The sequence below is a fragment of the Erithacus rubecula genome (assembly GCF_903797595.1).
Source record: "Erithacus rubecula genome assembly, chromosome: 1".
In the NCBI taxonomy this organism is placed as follows: Eukaryota; Metazoa; Chordata; class Aves; order Passeriformes; family Muscicapidae; genus Erithacus; species Erithacus rubecula.
Window position 1 is genome coordinate 4,347,238 of NC_136658.1, and position 18,031 is coordinate 4,365,268.

Consider the following 18,031-nt stretch of genomic DNA (forward strand, 5'->3'; position numbering starts at 1 on the left):
ATGGTCTACTTCCATTTTTAGTTATGAGAGATGGGGAAAAACAATGACTGAGAAATTACTTACTCTGTGCACAGCATGTGTGTATAGACCACAATGACATTGTACCCACGGTGGGTGCCTCAAAAAAAAAACCACTTAGAAACACTGGAGTCCAAAAATCTGCAGCAACTGAAACTAAATCTTACAATGTGAGGCTTCAAAGACAACAATCCATTCAGTTAAACAAGAAATGATGGAAGCACCATGTATAGTGACTTATCCATGAAAATGGGACAGGTGTGCAGTTTTGTAGGCAAAGGCATAGCAAATACTGATGTCTCAAAGCTGAAGTTAGACAAATTCAACCCTGAAAGAAGCAATTTCCTAGCAGCAAGGATAATTAAACATTGGAATAAATTAGTAGGTGGAAGAAGGCAGTTGCCATTACTTGGAGTCTTTAGGGCAAGATGTGTTGTCTTTCTAACTCGCTTTGATCCAGCTGAGGAAAAAATCTATGACTTTTGTATATGGGTCAGATTAATGGGTTATAGTGGACCTTCCGTCTGGAAGTCTGAATAAATGTGGGGGAAAGTGGTTCTTACTAAAGTAAAAGGGTGAGAGGTGCTTGTTGAGAACACAATCCAGGGCCCAGGACAGCAGAGGTTTCAGGACTAAAGCTTGATGAAAGGAGTTTAACCAGTGTCATGGAAGCTGAGCAGTAAGGGTGAGGCATCTTCTAAAACTGCTTTCTGAATTTGATGGAAGTGACACGTTTTATGGAAGTGACGTTGTCCAGTGAAGAAGAAGTGCATTTAGATACTGGCTAAAGGAGGAGGGCAGGGTGGCTGGAAACAAGCAGGGATATGAGGGCATTGTGAACATATTTGAAGACAGCCTTGTTTAGTTCAGGCAGTTTTTTTCTCAGCCACATTTGTGGATTCAGCCTCATTTGCTGTCTGAGAGAACTTCAGTCATGAACAGGATCGAGTGTCCCCCAGACAACTCGTGGCTGCAGCTCTGCAAAGATCTCAATTACTCCATGCAGGAGCTCCGATAACTGTGGTTGGAGGGTGAAAGTTCTCCTCATGAGTTTTAGGAGGCTCTCATTTCATTCCTATCAGGCAACACCCTCTCTCCCATAAAGCATAACAGAAGGAATAACAAAGTCCAGCCTGGAATCCAGTCTGATAATGGTGCTTAGTCAAGAACACAGCACACACTTCCTGTATTGGGAAGAACAACCTCGCCCAAGCCAAGTCATGCTGAAGACCAAGGTGCACTGGAGACACTAGAAAAGAGCCTAAATTTTGTGCAGGAGCAGCTGCCCCAAACCCTGCACACAAAGAAATGTGTAACACGGATCCCTCTCTACCACGGAGCCTGGACAACACAGCAAGACGTGATCAAGGAGAGCACAGATTTCACAGAGAATGTGGCAAGGGGACTGAAAGAGCAGATAACTGTCCGAGTTATTAGAGAGCCGCCCAGTGCCTCCGCTCTTTGTTTTTACAAACAAACAGGAAATTGAATCCCCGAGCAAACAAAAATCTCTGAGCGGGTTGGGAAGAAAGGCGGTGGAGCTGGTGGCACGAATGCCATGCTGCAGCAGCACTTTATTGGGTCTCAAAGCAGGGCAGTGCCTGGCACGAAGTGTTTGGGGCATGGAGAGTCTGTGCTGCCCCTCTGCTGAGCCGGGCCCTGAGCGGGGCAGGAGCCCGGGCAGGGGACACCATGGGCACAGCCGGCACCGCTTTGGAGGCTACACAGCATGGAAGGGAGCACGAGTGGCCCCGTGCCTGGGAATGCACGGCTGGGGCTGTGTTTGGGGACCAGCGGTGACCAGAGAGGGATGGAGCAGAGGGGCACAGCGAGCGGACACGAGGGGACCCCCCCCGTAAGGCGGGGCAGGAGCGAGTGACCAAACACTGCCCCAGCCCCGCGCTGCCGATCCCGGGGATGGCTCCCGGCTGGGCCAGCCCGCCCTCCCACACCGGGGCTTTCCCGGGGGGAAGAAGGGAGGGAGGCGGTGAGGACAGCGCCGTTCCCCGCCGGGCCCGCGGCCTCGCTCTCCGCCCGCCCGCCCGAGGGAAGGGGCTGGGCCGGGCCGGACCCCGCGCCGCCCCCGCTACCTGCGGGCGGGGGCGGGCGCTGGGAAAGTTTGTCTCTGTGGTTGGCTGCGCCGCGCGGCGCGGCCGGTCGGGGCGGGCGGGCGGCTCCGTGCGCTCGCAGGGCAGCGAGGAGAGAGCCGCGGCCGCCGGTCCCGCCGGGCCAGCACAGCCGAGGGAGAGGCGCCGCGCAGCGCTGCCAGCATGGGGCACCGCGGGGAGAGGGCGGCCCGCCTGCCTCTGCTGCTCCTCGTCCTGCTGCTGCTCGGTGAGCCCGGGGGTGCGCGGCGGGGCGGGCCGGGGGGCTCGGCCGCCTCGCCCTCAGGTGGCGCGGCGGGGCCGGGGGCAGCCGCCGGCCGGGCCGGGCTGTGCCGTGCTGTGCCGTGCCGTGCCGTGCCCGCCCGGGCGCTGCCCTCGGCGGGGCCGGGCTGAGCCGGGCTGTGCCGCGGGAGGAGCCGGCCCCGCTGCTCCCTGCTGGGGATCGCTGCCGGGCATTCCCCCAAACTTTAGTGGCCTCCCCGGAGCGGCCTCCCCGAAGCCGGGAGCGGCCGCGGCAGGCTCCGTGGGGAGCGTGGCGGTGCAGCCGTAGTTGCTGGTGGAGGAGCCGGTGCGTGGGCTGTGCTGTCCCTTTGGCTCCCAAACCACACCTGGCGGAGCTGAAGCCGCTCCTTGGGGCGGGGACCCTCCTCCTGTCCCCCGGGAAGCTCTGGGAGCGCAGGCGGTGCGGGGGAAGCGGCGCTCCCGGGGTGTGCTGCCTCTGCCGGGAAGTTCTCCCGCTGGGAGATAGCGTGTGATTGTGCAGGGGATGGTTTACGCCGCGTTCAGGTAATTGTGTAGCTGTCGGTAGCGTGACATGTGCCATTGTTCCGTACTGGTGTCAGTACCAGCCAGGCAGCGTGCAGGAATAAAGACGAGAAAGCGCTGCACAAAAAGGGTGGATGGTGGGTTGTGGTGGCATTTTTTTCCTCTTTTCTATTTTTTTTCTTTTTTTTCACCTCGATGTTGTACTTGTAGCATCTTTGCAGAAATAGCAGTGAGTGTAAAAGTAGAGAAGCAGAAGACTGCTCGGGTTAGGTAGCTCTGTGTCGTATTTCGGTGGCTTTGTGTCGGCTCTGGGCAGCCAGGTGCTGATAAGCAAGTGTGTCCCACAGGTTACTCTACGTAGCTCATGATTCAGAGCACTTGATTAATTGCAGGTAGTAAATGGGAGCCTTTTGCAGATTTCAGGTGGAAGGAGTAACTAAACAGTGCCCCAGCCCCACACTGCCAACACTCTTCTTTAAACAAAACTCTAATTGCTGACTTAGTTTGTGCTTGCACTTTTGACTGTGCTGTGACTTTTTTCCTCCTTATGTCTGCCAGAGCACTTTCCTCATTGTTTGGCTGTTGAATCTTTCCTACCCAGGTCTGCAGAGCTGAGAGTTGCAGTTGAAAAGTCAATTTCCTAACGCTGATCTTGTCCCAGTCTTTTTCCTGAGGCTGCTTGCAGCTATTGGGGCAGAGGGTATTCTGTCTACAAGATCCTACCAGACAAAGGTGTGCACTGTGCTTCCTCTTACTTGCAGCTGAAGTTAGTCATCTCGTTTATCTGTGCAATATAGGCATTCTGCCAGCTGAGGAAACAGTCAAGAGCTGCAGAGCTCACCTTCAGTGTTTTTGTTTAGAAACAGAAAGGGAATAAGATTTTTCAAGAGAATGGTTTAGTAGGACAAGCGGAAAATCAAGACTCTCAGATGCTCAAGGTCATGCAGCAAAAAGTAAAAACTATTAAGGATGATGCACAATAGGAAAGTTGTTTCCTTCTTCATTCAAGATGAAATAATTAGAAGAACTTAAAGTGTGCATGCAAAGGTATATGGCCATTGTTCACAATCTGGTTTGTCTAGATGTTTTGAGTTGTCTCCTGGGGATTTTTTTTCTTTTTTTTTTTTTGGTAATTGGAATGATGCTTTTAAAATTGAAAGTGTTTTTGTGTGCAGAAAAATCTCTGAACTGTAGTCTTATTTGTGGTGTGTGTTGTAGAGTGCCTATATTCTGATGCCATTACTTGGTCACGTCTATGAAATATTCCAAAGGTTAAGAGCTTTGGAAAGCAGTTGTTCCCTCACTCTGGGTGGGAGAAGTATGCAAAAAACCAGAAGTTCTGTAAACCATTTCTAGCAGCTCTTTAATGGAGAGATGGCTTGGAGCTTTTGCTGCAAGAATTGAGAAATTCTTGTATGAAGGAGGTGGAGGGAAGGGGCTGAAGCATAGACAAGTTTATCCCTTGTGAGTACTTATACTTGTCTGTTTCCTTCAGATATTTACAAAATAATCCAGCAAAGGGATGCAAATGACTGAAATATTTGGTTGTGATAAATGACAATGTTTTATCATCTTTTCTTTTTGATCCAGTACACTTATAATCTTTTTAGTAAGGAGATTGTGGGATTCTGATACCAAGGCTTGATCTGCTCTGTTTTCTTCCCTCCTCTGGTGTGTTTAGATCCTGAGAGAGGAGGACACTATGAGAGCATTTGCCTTTGTCTGTTTCATGTATTGTTTCACTCTGTAGCCAGTCTACCTAATCAACCTGTGAAATGCTCTGGAAACTGAAACATCTCTCCTAGGACAAGACAAAAACCGAAACAAGTATCTGATTGTTTCCAGGGCTCAGACAGTAAAGTAAACAATAAACATTCCACCTCCTGGTTTTTTTCCTGGTTCTTGTTTGAGGTTCAAGGTAATAACTTCAGTGGATCTGAAAAGAAAAACAAACTTTTTTTGTTTAAATGCTGTGGGGCGTGAGGAGAGCATGTACTCAGTAGATCCTGGGGGAAAACCACTGATAATGGGTTTCCCAGAGATGGCTTTTTTCTCCCTCACCTTTTAGACCTGTGTGGCGCTCGCTGTCCGCTATGATGAGAGTCAATTCCAGCGTGCCAGAACTGCAGGAGCTGTGTGTTTGGATGAATGGAGTTGTTTCCTGCATCTCATGTCTGAAATTATTTTTGTTTCTTTTCCTCAGAAGCTGCAACAATTAGTCATTGGAATCAAGGTTTAATTCAGGCTCTGCTATAGAAGGCTTTTGGTAATTAGTGTAAGTTATTGTGATCGTGCACTTCAAGGAAAAGCGTGCTTTAATCTTTTCCTGCATTTGCAGCTAAAGTGGGAGCATTAGGAAAGGGAGAGCCTCAAGGTTTAGGGCAGGGAGGCAATGTAAGGATGATTGCCTACGGATTGTTCAAGGTATGTTAGAGTGGAATTTGCTCCTTCTGCCCTTGTGGTGCCTGCTCACCTATGGCTAAGCCCAGGGCTGGCCCTGGTGGCCTTTGCCTGGTGTTCTTGGATGGAGGCAGACTCAAATCCTCACTGGTACCCAGAGAACGCTTACAGCTAGACCTGCTGTCCCCTGTGACTTAGGAGGTGACTAAAAAAGCTTCCAAAGGGGAAGTGCAGACTGCTGAGGCACTGGAAGCACGTAGTGAGTGTTGGAAGGGTTGGTGAGGCACTGAAGGGCAGGTGGTGTTGCTGAGGAGGAAGCTTCCCCTGTGGCTTTGTCATGCTGATGTATTCTCTTGGTGTGTGGGTTGTGGGAACATGTGGGAATCAGGGGCGAGCAGTGCAGTGAGTGTTTGCTCCTTTACATCCCTGTGTTCTCCAGGGTTGACAGATGACAGCTCAGTCACCTTCTCTGGCTCTCTTGCACCTTTCTAGGTGCCTGGCTGGGGCTGCTTTTTAGGGACTCTAGGTGCTTTTTCTGAAATTCTTCGACCTTGTTCCCCAGGTTTCTTGATGGCTACATTTCAACACAGCAACAGCTTGCTCTCTTTAGGTAGCCTCTGTTGTATTTGGCTCTAATCCCTGAACTGAGGTATAAACCTGCCTGAACAAGATTTGAAGTAAGCAGTAGGGGTCATTTAAAAATGCAGCCACATGCTTGATTAGAGGGGAACGTGCTTAAGAAATAATATATATCCATCCCTCTTGTTGTATAAACAAACATTCAGGGGCATTTGAGATTTCAGCTTTCACATCTAATGTATTCATGGGTTGATTTGCTTCTGTGTGGTTGTTTCTTGTTGTTGTGGGTTGAGTTTGTTTTTTTTTCTCCCAATCTCCATAATCCTTGTCAAACAGTAACCTACAATACAGAAATGTATATTTTTTTTAGAAGGGAAATGGGTACATATCTGAATAAAGTATTTTTAGAAAGTGAACATTTCTATTGTCTGGTTTTAGATGCCTTTCAGTGATATATTTTATGGTGTGTGAAGTTCTGTGTTTTAGAAAGAAGGGAAAGGGGACACATTGTCTGAAAATGTGAATTCTTTCAGATTGTGTATAGAAATCAATTGAAAGCTAAGTTGGAAAGAACTTGAGGGAAACATTACTAACATGAGCTAGGTCAAAGTAGGGGTTATGTCAATGCCTATAAAAGTCTGTAATACTTTCAGAAGAAAGATATTAGATGGAGTATAAAGTCAATCTGTATATTGTAATGCAAATAAAAATATCTATTTAATGCTTTGGTTTTTTACTTTTATTAGAGATGTTACCAGGCCTCTGATATTTGTTCTGCTTTCTCAGATCTGTGATAGTAAGTGATAAAGCCTGTTTTATAGAGACCTGTGTGGTGAAATTGTCAAGGCATAGAGATGTTTCCTTTTCTGTCCAAGAATAATAAGCAGTTTTTCCTGCATGATCCCAGTTCCTAACCTGCACAAGGTACCTCAAAACTGGATTGAACAAGGCAGAGAGAGCCTGTGACATAAGCAGGTTTGAAGTTGTTTGAATTTCTTGTTCTAAAGAAGAAATGATCTCATAGAGGGAAATACTAGGTTTGCAATTTTTCCTTTTTTTTTTTTTTTTCTTTTTTTGTCTGTTGATTTTCTAGAAAATCCCAAATTTCAGTTATCTTTCAAGACTTGAATATTTACTAAGAGGCTTTAAAAATGAGAAACTTTTAATACACCTTGTGTTTTGCAAGGGGCAAAGGTGTAAAATCAATTTTAGACCAAACTGCTTTTGGATAAATTGACACATAGATGCTAAGCTGCCAAAAATCTTGAATAATGTCTTTCCAGATGATCAGCAAATGTAAAGTAGGGTAAGAAGCAAGACAGAAATTAAGGAACTTAAAGTTTGGTTTTGAGTTTCATATCAGAAGCTGGCTTATTCATATACTTGTAAGAATTTATAATTGTAAAGAATAACTGATTTCTTCTTAATGAAGTCTGAAACAGAAAAAAATGTTGTTTTTTTTTTATTTTATTTTAAATTTTTTTATTTTTTAAATTCCTTCCAGAGTTGGAAGTGGTTTCAGAGCTGGGTTTCCAGTGGGAGTTGCAATCAACTTTGACTATGGCATTTTGACTGAGTTTAAAGTTAGGTAGAAGGTAGAACCAGTGTTGCTAAATGCCTTTGTTGAGTCTTGGAAAAATTATAAAGCAATGTGGTAATGCTTGTAGATTTCAGTGATGTAATTGCCATGGGGACTGCTTGAAACTGGCACTGGAGTGATGCTCCTTTTCATTACCCTGAGGAGGCAAGTTGTGGGGAAAGAGGGGCTGAAGAAGCAGCCTGGGGGAACAGTATCTGTTGTAGTGGCAAAATGCTGCTGCAGAAATAGGAAGAATTGCTGAAGCAAGCTGAAGTATTTGCCTAGTGATAATCTCCACGGCCAGATGGAATTTGCATGGATGTTCTAAAGGATCTGAGCTGTTAGCTGAGCTATGGGAAGAAGAGGTAAGAAAGGCAGAGAATCCTGGACAGGATTTCCTTTAAAAAAGAACCTGAGGGTGGTTTTTAGAATTAATTGACTTGTGAACTTCAGGAATGAGAACTAATTAAAGACTGGAGCTCCCAGGCAATCTGTCACAGCTGCCAATAAACAAGGCTGGCAGCAATGCCTGTAGTATATCTGCTTGTTACTGTTTGTTATGAGTGCCATCTCTTAAATTGTTTATTATTCTGCAGGACTTCTGGCATTCATGCTGAAATTTTCTGGGCTGGATATCTACCACAGGTTGGCTTTTCCCCCCCCAGGAAACATTGCTGTCCTTGCTCCCTCTTTCCTTAAAAAGCTGCAGTATTTCCCATAGTTACACTTGGGAAGGCAGCAGGGCAAATTTCTTTCTTTTTTTTTTTTTTTTTCCTTTTGGTTCTTGCAGGTTCTAGCTATTTCTTCCTTTTTACTCTTGAACCAATAATAATCTCAAGCTGCCAAGTTTAGAAGTTCTAGCACAACCATGGTTTAGAACAAGAACTGGAAATTTGGCTGGAGTGTTAACTCTGCATCAAGAATGTGGCTTTTGCTGTTCCTAGGAAAATGTCCAAATTTGGCCACATTATAAGACTTGGAAAAGCATCAGTTTGTAAAAGCTTAATAGGGAATTAGTCTCAGGTCCCTAGAGAAAACATTCTGTCATTGCTTGTAAGGTGTCAAAGGATTACAGCTGCAGTTGGGGGTGGAGAAATGGAACCCTCCTTTTTATTCCAGTTTCAGATTTCTGTAAATGTGTGTGAAGGCCTTCCCCCCCCCCCATTTTTTTTCTCTTCTTTTGCCAAATTGGCCAATGCTGGAGTGATGTGCTGGTCTGTGTGGATCACTGATCAGAGCTGCTGTGAGAGTCTGCTGCTTGTAGCACACAAAGTGTATATATCATCTTTCTTATATGGAGCTCGGAAAAAAAAAAAAATCAATGTAAACTTTGTGTTGCTTTTAACTTTTGTTCTCTGGCTTCAGTTCTTCTCTCAGGCTTTTTTCCCAGATATCCATCACCATTCTTTACTTTACACTGGCTGTAAAACAACTCCTGCTGCTGTAGCTGCTCTTATTCCACTCTTTCTGTTTAACAGGCTTGATCAGCCTGGACTTGCCTTTCTGCCTTTCTTAAAGACATGGTTTAGCTGTGCTGCTCAGTGCTTGCTTCCTGACTGCAATTTTTGTGCTGTCATGCTCTTTGAGTCACCCTCTTCTCACCATTTCAGTAGCCTCTAAAAAGAATTTGGTGGAGCCATTGCTGGGGGTCCTGTTGGTTAGCAAGAGTCCAGTTCCAACAAAAGCTCTGCTTAGGTTTGCCAGTCTTAAAAAGCATAAGTGCCAGTGTAAAGGACTTTGTTTCTGTGCATGTCCCACTGCTGGCTCCAAGTGCAGAGATTTGTGGTGTTTCAGAGGGCCTTTGATGCAGCGTGGCTGAGGGGAATCTTTGAGCATTGTTCTCCTACAGGCATTAGAAAGATTGTTGCGAGAGAGGCGTCCGCGGGGACCTCTGCCAGCTCCTTATTGATGTGTGCAGTTTCATCTATTGACACGCTTCCCTTCATTATTACACACTGAATCCCGTGGCAGTGGAATCCGCTATTAAATCTGCCCCGCAAAAGAGAATTGGCAGAGGCTGCTTGAAAAGCAGTGTGACCCCTACGTTGGCAAAGAATGGCTTCTAAATGTGAAACAGATGCTGAGCCGATGGAGGATGCTTCCTAGGTTTTCAGGGTACCAAACATATTTGTGCTTGAATGCAGCCAGTAATATTGAGGTGAAAATAGGCAATTATTTGTTAATGGAAACTGTTAGAATAAGCAGAGAGGTGTTAGTCTTTGTCTGCACTCTAATCCTATTCCTAGAGGGTGGGAGAGGTGATGTATCTTCCTTTGCCTTTTGCCACAGATTATTTTCACAGCCCCACCTGTAATATTTACCCAGATAACATTCACCTTCCCCCAAAAGAGGTGTTATGTGCTCTAGAAGCCCAGCAATATATTGTGTGTTAGAGAGGTGATGCAGTGGATGTTTGTCTGTGCAAAGACCCTTTATGGTGTGTGTGCAGTGTTCTTGTTCCCATCCAGTTCACATGGAGGTTTAAATTAATGCAGAGTAAGAGGTGTATCACATCAGCCTTGTTTCTGTTTGATCTCAGGGCTTGGTTCTAGAAAGGCATGCTGTACCTTTTGGCAAACAGAGCTTAAGTGGCCTCATCAGTGAGAAAATAAAGAGCATGACAGCTCATTGGAGACAAAAATCACTTGGTGGTTGGAGATGGGAAGTAACACAAGGCTGGGTCTTCCCTGTCTTATCACCACACTGGGCTGAATGGTCACTAAAGCTATTGACTGAGTCCTGTCTGCTGGTCCTGTATTGATAGGCACATGTCAATATAGTTGCAAAGCTGCTGACATCCCTAGGTCTTTGGGTTTATCTATTATATTAAAAAAAAAGAGAAAATAGCATAAATACCCAGGGGTCAGTGGGCACAGAAGTATGGCTGTTGGTTGAAATTAGAAGTTGAAGAAGGAAGGGGAGGAGGGATAACTGTAGCAGGACATGCTTTCCACAGAGAAAGGGAAGTGGGGGAATAGCTTGTTTAAAATGGAAGAATTAGTTAAAGGTATGTCTGCATGAGGTGGTGGCACTGGAGCCATTGTCACCACAAAACAGCCTTGGTAAAAACCTGCAGGTTTCTCAAAGCTCTGCAGTTGAGTCTTGAAATATCCAGGTTTTCTAAGCAAGGTTTTCTGCTCACCACTGGCAGGTAAATGGAATATCTAATTGTAGACTCCTGCAGAGTTTAAAACAAGGACTGAAGCGTGATGCATGTGGCTGCAGGGTATGCTGTGGCATCTGAGTTGTTGTTGGTGTCTGCCTTTTAAGTCTGAAAGGGAGGGCTGAGGGGGAGGCTGCCATACTGTGAATAGAGTTATTGGGTGGGGCTGTCCTTCCAAAATAGCTGAAGAACAAGTGAGACTTCACATAGTGCCCTTGTTCCTTCTTAGGAGCAGAGGCTGCAGGGTGTGCCCCTGTTCCAGACTCTGCCTTATAAACCTCTAAGGATCAACAGAGCTCGGCCAGAGCTACTTGGAAAGTAGCTGTTAAAGATAATTTGAAATATTTTTCACTGATGCTCTTCTTGATGTGAGCTGTCAGCTGTTAGCTTGTATGTATATAGAGAGATTTTTCACTGTCTGGTGCTGTAGAGAGACATTTGAACCTCTTTGTGCATCTGGGCAAGGGTAGTAACCTACAGGTGGATGCAGGGCAGTGCATGGGACACTTCTGTACTCAAACTTTTAAAGTGGGTCCTTTTCCTTGCTTTAACAATTCCTATCCCAGAACAAGAAATGAGTCCTTTTACATGGACTTTGACAGATCATGCATTTGTCATCAAAGTAATGTGCTGGCTTTCTTCTGTATTTAGTTTTTTCAGTTGCACTGCTGGTATTGGTGCATTGGGGTGAGAACACACTTTGCATGTGTGTATTTGGCCCAAGTCCATCGTGGGTTCTGCTCTCACATGAGTGGCCAAGCATTAATCCTCCAGTGTCAGGGGTGCCTTGTTGCTGTGGGATTTTGATTGCAGTCCAAAGCAGGGCTTTGGTCAAGTGACTCATGAGCACACAGATGTTTCTTGGAATTAAAACTCTGCAGCAGAGGTTGGCTCCTGAGTGAGATTGGAACCCAGTTTCTGATACAAAACAGCCAGGTGTGTGTTGGCTGTGGCTGACACAAGCACAAGGGGTGTCTGCCCTGGTTTGAATGTTCTGCTTGCATGGGTGAGTGAAGAACTTCGACCTTTGAAGTTATTTGAATGCTTCTTGGCAGTAGTTAACACCACCACTTCCTTCTGCACCTCCCCAGCAATTGCATTAGAAACCTGAAAGGCTAATGAAGTGAGTTTTTTTCAATACATTAAGCCAATGAGATTTTTAATTTGTGGTAGTTAATGCCCTACCTTTAAGATCTCTGTATTGTCCTGGATGTATGTCACCAGATAATGACAGGAAATGGTCTGATGATTGTTTCTGTGTCTTTGCAAGGTCTCTAAATCCTCACAGGCAATTGCATGTACCCTTCTCTTGTAATTCGATATAAAATTTGCTCCTGGTATGTTTACAATGTTTCAGACAGATCTTCTGTACTTCTTCAGGGGCAGTGATGTGTCTGGGTAAGCCAGGCTGGGGTTGGACACTAAAGATGTGCAAAGGGGAGCAAGCATGGCTTGCCTCTGTCCTTTTTCTGCTGTGGCATTTCTTAGAAACACCTGGTTCATGCACTGAGCATAGCTTGGAGGGTTGGTGGGAGCTTCAGGAGCTTCTGCTTCAGCAGCCTCTGTCACAGGAGCCTGAGACTCTCTGCCTGCCTCTACTGAGGAGGTTCTGGTTTTTGTTGGAAAAGATGGCATGTGTGCTTTCTATTGAAGTAGGTGAAGGGCAGTGAGTACCTGCTAGGAAACCTGAACAGCACTTGGACAGAATTCTGCTCATCTGGGGGTATATATTGTTGGCATTCTTAGGAGAGTCTCTTGCCCTCTTCTAGAACATCTGTTTCTGTGCATGAAGTCATCTTTTCCTGCCTTTTTTTTCTTCCATTTGAATCCACTTCTACCTAAATAATCTTCTTTGCAGCATCAGAAGTGTGAATGCCAGCAAGGATTTTGTCAGGTCATCTTGGGTGTTTTGTTCTGCAGGAAAGTCACTGTGAGCAGAAGCACTGGAGTGTACACTTGTGATGGGCAGAGCTGTGAGAGGCTGTGAGATGTGAGCTGAGCTGTGTTTGAGCTCATTGAGGCAGAATGATAGCAAAGGTATCACAATAGAGATTTTTTTTTTCCTATAGGGTGTTGGTGCTTGTGAAACTTTACAGAAGTTTTTTACTGTAGCTGTTTCAGAAAAAGGACATGTATGCCATCTCTTCTTACTGTAACAGCTGGTCTAATGAAAGATCTCTGAAGAATATTGCCTTACATTACTGTGGTTACATAAATACTGCTACTCTGTTGCACAGTTATTCTGTGACTTCTTGTAATTTTGATGATTTTTGCCACATGAGTGTTGAATTATGCATTGCATGGAAGCTCCTGTCACTAGTCTCAAGTAATAATAAAACTGGAGTTTAAAACTGAGTGAGCTCTAAAAATGAAATAGTTGGCAGAATATTCTTTGAATTTATGGCAGGGGTCATATGGAAATTCCACTGTCCATTTCTGGATTCCTCCTCCTTAGGATCATCTACCTCTGATTATTACAGAAGTTTTTTTATTTTGAAATAGAAACTGAATTAGGACTGTGAAGATAGGGAAGAAGCTGGTGGGAAAGGGCAGCTGAGGTCACTTGTTCTGTTCAGCCTGGAGGAGACTGAGGGGAGAGCTGACTGCAGTTCCAACCCCCCCATCAGGGGAACAGGAGGGGCAGGCACTGATCTCCTTGTGGTGAGCAGGGACAGGACCCCAGGGATGGGCCTGGAGTTGTCAGGGTTGGGTATCAGGAAAGATTCTCCCCCAGAGGGTGGCTGGGCACTGAACAGGCTCCCCAGGCAGTGGTGACAGCACCAAGACTCACAGAGTTCAGGGAGTGTTTGACAATGTTCTCAGGCACAGGGTGAGAACTTGGGGTGTCCTGTGCAAGGCCAGGAGTTGGACTCAGTGATGCTCATATGTCCCTCCCAACCTGGGACACTCTGCAATAATGTGAATGTTTCCTTTTCTTGTCCTTTGATATTTCTGGCATTTAAGGATGAAATAGGGACAAACATTTAAGTGACTGACATCCAGGCTTAGCAGGAGCCTGTGAAGTTGGATTGTTCAAATCTGTTCTCGTCTTTTTTACTGACAGAAACCAGGGAGCCTCATTTCAAGCTTTTCCTGCAGGATGCTTCTTGTAACCCCATCCTGCCTCATGGACTTAGTCTGACTGTGATAACTGCAATTGAACATTCTACTCTTGTGCATTTCCATAAAAATACATAAATCCTGAAACAGTCCACAATAGGGATGTTAAATTTGTTATTGGCTTCTGGTGTTGACATTCAAGGATGCAGCTTTTGCCTCTGCTGTTGTTTCAGGCTCTCTGCAGATAACTTACAGCCTTGCCTTACAATACTCTGGGTGGGTTTCACTCCAAGTTTGAGCTGTCCTGTATAAATATGTAACCTTCATGTAGAAAATAGGATTCTGTTTGAGTTCTGCTGCTTAACAGATGCTTGTTTCATTGATAACCTGTTGACTACTGACCATGCCTGTGACTCTTCCCTAGCAGTCAGCTGTGTACATACATTTTCTTAAAGCAGGTATCAGCCAGGAGCAGGAAGTGGTTTTGATGATTTACAGCACCATGCCCAAGAGCTTTCTTTTCCCAGAGAATTTGTAATCTGAATAATGTGATGTGAGTACAGCTTTGTTAGATTTGTAAACTCACATAATGATTAGAAGGGAAGAATACATCTGCCAGGTAGATTAATGAAGATGGTTCTTTTCATCAGTAGAGAGATTTTTTCAATAGGATCTCGGAGAATTCTGGGAGAACTCACTGATTGTACTGAGCAATTGTAGGTGATGGACAGGTAGTGAATTTCTTGCATTGAACTGCTAAGAGATGAAAGTGAAGTAGTGTGAGCAGGGTAGGCAGAAATATGAATACCTTAAAACTGCCCAGGGAAGATAATTTCTCAAATATTAAACTTGATTCTTTGTTTTAAAACACGATTCTCTTTGGTCAAGAGGATAGATATCCTTTTAAAAAAAGGCAAAGAATTCTGCTTTTCAAAATAGGGACAGACTGGACTTCTGTACTTAAAGACTTCCTGGCAATCCCTTGTCCAAGGCTTGCTTATTCCTTGTGAAATTAATAAAGATTTGAAATGATCTGTGTTTTGTCTGGGGAAAGGCAAAACATGATCTAGTTGTGTGCTTTGTGCCCTGCATTTTGATTCCAGGTAGGCTAAGGCAATAAAACTACAAACAGTGGAGGCATTTGTAGGCTGCTCTTGCATTCCATTAAGGCAGGTGCTCTTCTGCTTGAATTCTTTGAAATGTCATAATTTAGTGTTGTGGATTTGAACAGGTTTAAGCTCCTGGGAAATGCTCTTCAGATTATTAATCTCTAAAAGCCTGTTGTTTTTTCTGAAAAATTAAGTGGGGGGGCAGGAGGTGAGAGCAGAGTTGTATAGTTAACTAGAGCCCTGTAAATTCTGTGTGTACATTCTATTTAGCTCTTCACTAGCAGCAGGAGTGCCTTTTAGGCACTTTGTTATTTTCTTGTAACAGTAGTAATACTGATTGCTCTCTAATAATAAACAAATTTTCAATACAATATTGGTGCTGTTAATTTGACTTATGACAGCCATCCCAGCAAGACAGAAACACAGCTGGTTATGTGGTGTAGTAAGATAAAAATTGAGCAGGGTGTATAAGTAGTACTTAGAAGTTTTAAAGTGTGAATTTATAAACAGTGAAGAAATTAAAAGGGAAATAAACAGTTTTGTTCTATTTATTTATGGAAGGCTTGTCAGTCTTATGTATTGCTGGTGTTGGACATGACTAGGTACAAACCTGGGAGGAGGATACTTTATTTTTAAACCATCCATTGAGAAATCTGAGTACAGGTATACTGTGCTTCTTTCTGAACATTAATGAAGGCATAACTCCTTTTCTTTTGCCCAAGGGGGCTTAGATATAGCACTGACTCTTTAAACTATGCTATCTTTTCAGATGTTATCATGAAGTATGTGAGCAAGGAGAATTTCTTGGTGCTGTGCAGAATTCAGTCTCTTACTTGCTTATCTTTTTATTTGGGTTTGTTGGTTTGGGTTTTTCAGTTAATTCTTGTGAGATCAGGCTTTCAGTTCATTTTTTTTACAGACTGAGCTAAGGACTTGGGTGCCAAATGAACACCTCTCCAGTTTAGGTTGGTGTGGTAGAAATAGATGTCACTCTTCTGTTTTCTTATGTGTGGGTCTGTGTTTTTGTGCTTGCACTCAGGGGGATGTGTCACTTCAGGGATCAGGGCTTGCACTGGTGGGACAGGAGTGTTCCATCTTTGGTTTTCTGATCAGAAGTACCTCTGGGGAATATTGGCTCTGTGTGCAGTGAGTACATCCTTTGTTACCTGAGGGCTGTTTGCCCTCAAGTGAAGGGGACAATTCAAGGAATTGTACCTGTTCACTAGAAATCCCAAAACTACTTAAAAGTTGCTGCTAAGGCTCTTCCTTCATGCTTTAAAAGCATGGACTGCTATTTCCAGTGTTTGTGGCCAAATCCATCTACAACTCTCCAGGTGAATTTTAGCACTCATGATTTTCCAAATTGGTGGTGTATTTTCCCATTCTGTTGTTATGGTTAGACAGCTACTGTGTTTGCACTAGACATAATTTTAATTGATATTAACATTTTGTTTGCATCAACACGGGGATTGGTGGAGACTTCTGAGGCTTAGTCAGCACTGCACTGTTGCACTGTTGCTTTTGCAGTGTGCACTTGAGGTGTTGCCTGCAATTTTCATGGTTCATAAGTGCACCAGTGCAGGATCCCCAAACTGTCTGTCCATTGGGATGCAGACCTTTTGTTCTGCTGAGCAATGTGCTGTGGGACATAGCTGTTCTTCCCAACACAGCAAATGTGAGGATGCCTGGGGTGCATGCAATCTGCTGTCTGTTTCAATGTAAGCTGATTATAAGTATTAGTTACCAAATCATTTCAGCATATCCCAAGTTTCACCCAAATATTAACAGCTACTTATTTTGTGCGTAGGTTGTCTTGTTAAATAGTGTAACCTAGAATAGTTCTGCATGGAGACTGGAGCAGAAAAGAAACAATTAAGCATTTTCCCTCTGGGTGTCTTTCAAAAATTGTATTCTCCTCCTCCTGCTATTTTAATGTCATGTTGGTTCTCTACCCGCCTTTTACTCTTGTTTCATGCTCAAAAGGATTCCCTCACTTTTCATTTTGGAGTTCCTTGAAAACTGTGTTCTTTCATTCCTTTTTTTTGTCTGTGTTCTCACTGCTGGGCCCAGATTAGTCCCCAGTCTGGGCTGCACTGAGGAGCAGCAATGGTGAAAGGGTTGTGCCTCCCAGCTCCTACATCCTGAGGCTGTGGGAGAGAGGGAAGACTGGCACAAAGATGTCTTTAGCCTCAGGTCTTGCCTCTGGCAGTGGCCACGAGTGGAAGCCTAGGGAGGAGTCAACATTACTATCCCATTCTATCATTTCATGATGATATGCAGCTTGGAAACTTCCTGAGTTAGAGGTGGTATCCTTGTAGATTCATGGGATGGTTTGGAAGAGACCTTATGGATCATCCAGTTCCAACCCTCCTGCCATGGAGAAGAGCACTTTCCACTGGACCAGGTTGCTCAGAGCTCCATCCAACCTGGCTTTAACATGCTTAACCTTGGCTAATTCCTCCAAGTGTTTGCTGGCTCATGGGTGTTGCACTTGGCTACTTCTGAAGTTGGTTCTGGGTGTTGGCACCTCTTAGTTAATCTTGTTGTGTTGCCTTTCTCTTTATCACCTCTGGTGTTGACTGTCCAATGCATAGCATGCCAATAACAGCAATAAAATATCTGCTTAGGACAGGTACATTTCTTAAGGGCAGGAATAACAGAAAACATTTTAAGATGTCTATTTGGGCATGCTTAAATGAAAGTGGGTAGCTAAAGGCTGAACTCTAAACTTTGCTAAGACTCCAAGTGGTACTATGCTGTGATAGTCTTTTATTACATGTGGGTTTTCTCATGTCTAATGGCATCAAATTCTCCCCAGAAGCTTAAATGTGTATGGCATTCTGCAGTGCTACCTGTTCCTGTGTACCAGGGAGGCTGCTCAGGATTGATTGTCCAGGCAAAAGTAGATAATGAAGCAAATGCTGCAAGTTAATCAAAGCAGATAACAGTGATAACTTGCTGCCATATAATCTAAAGGGAGAGAAGACTTTAAATTTGTGATGGGGAACATGAAAAGACTGCTGGTCTTCTTTGGCCAGGTGCTGAATTGATGAACCTTGCTATTCTGCTACTGGAGGTAACAAAATGCTTGCATTGAATTCAGGGCAGGGTTTTCAGAGGTGATGGAAGGCTTGGGAATGTGAGCCTGGAACTTTAGAATGGAGGCTTGGTTCCCCAGGAGATTAATGCCTCTTCATTTCTAGAACTAGCTAACACTTTGGTCACACAAGAGCAGAGTACTTATTTTCTTTTT

The 18,031-nt window shown here is 44.5% G+C and overlaps 1 protein-coding gene across 1 annotated transcript in view; it reads left to right on the forward strand.

The window, feature by feature from the left end:
* The first annotated feature begins 2,136 nt into the window (after positions 1–2,136).
* The window catches only part of PTGFRN (prostaglandin F2 receptor inhibitor), a 64,724-nt gene continuing 48,829 nt past the window's right edge, over positions 2,137–18,031 (forward strand). Inside the window, exon 1 of the mRNA XM_079308668.1 lies at positions 2,137–2,352. Coding sequence (XP_079164794.1) covers positions 2,289–2,352 — 64 coding nt within the window. The 5' untranslated portion in view covers positions 2,137–2,288. The remainder of the gene's footprint in view (positions 2,353–18,031) is intronic.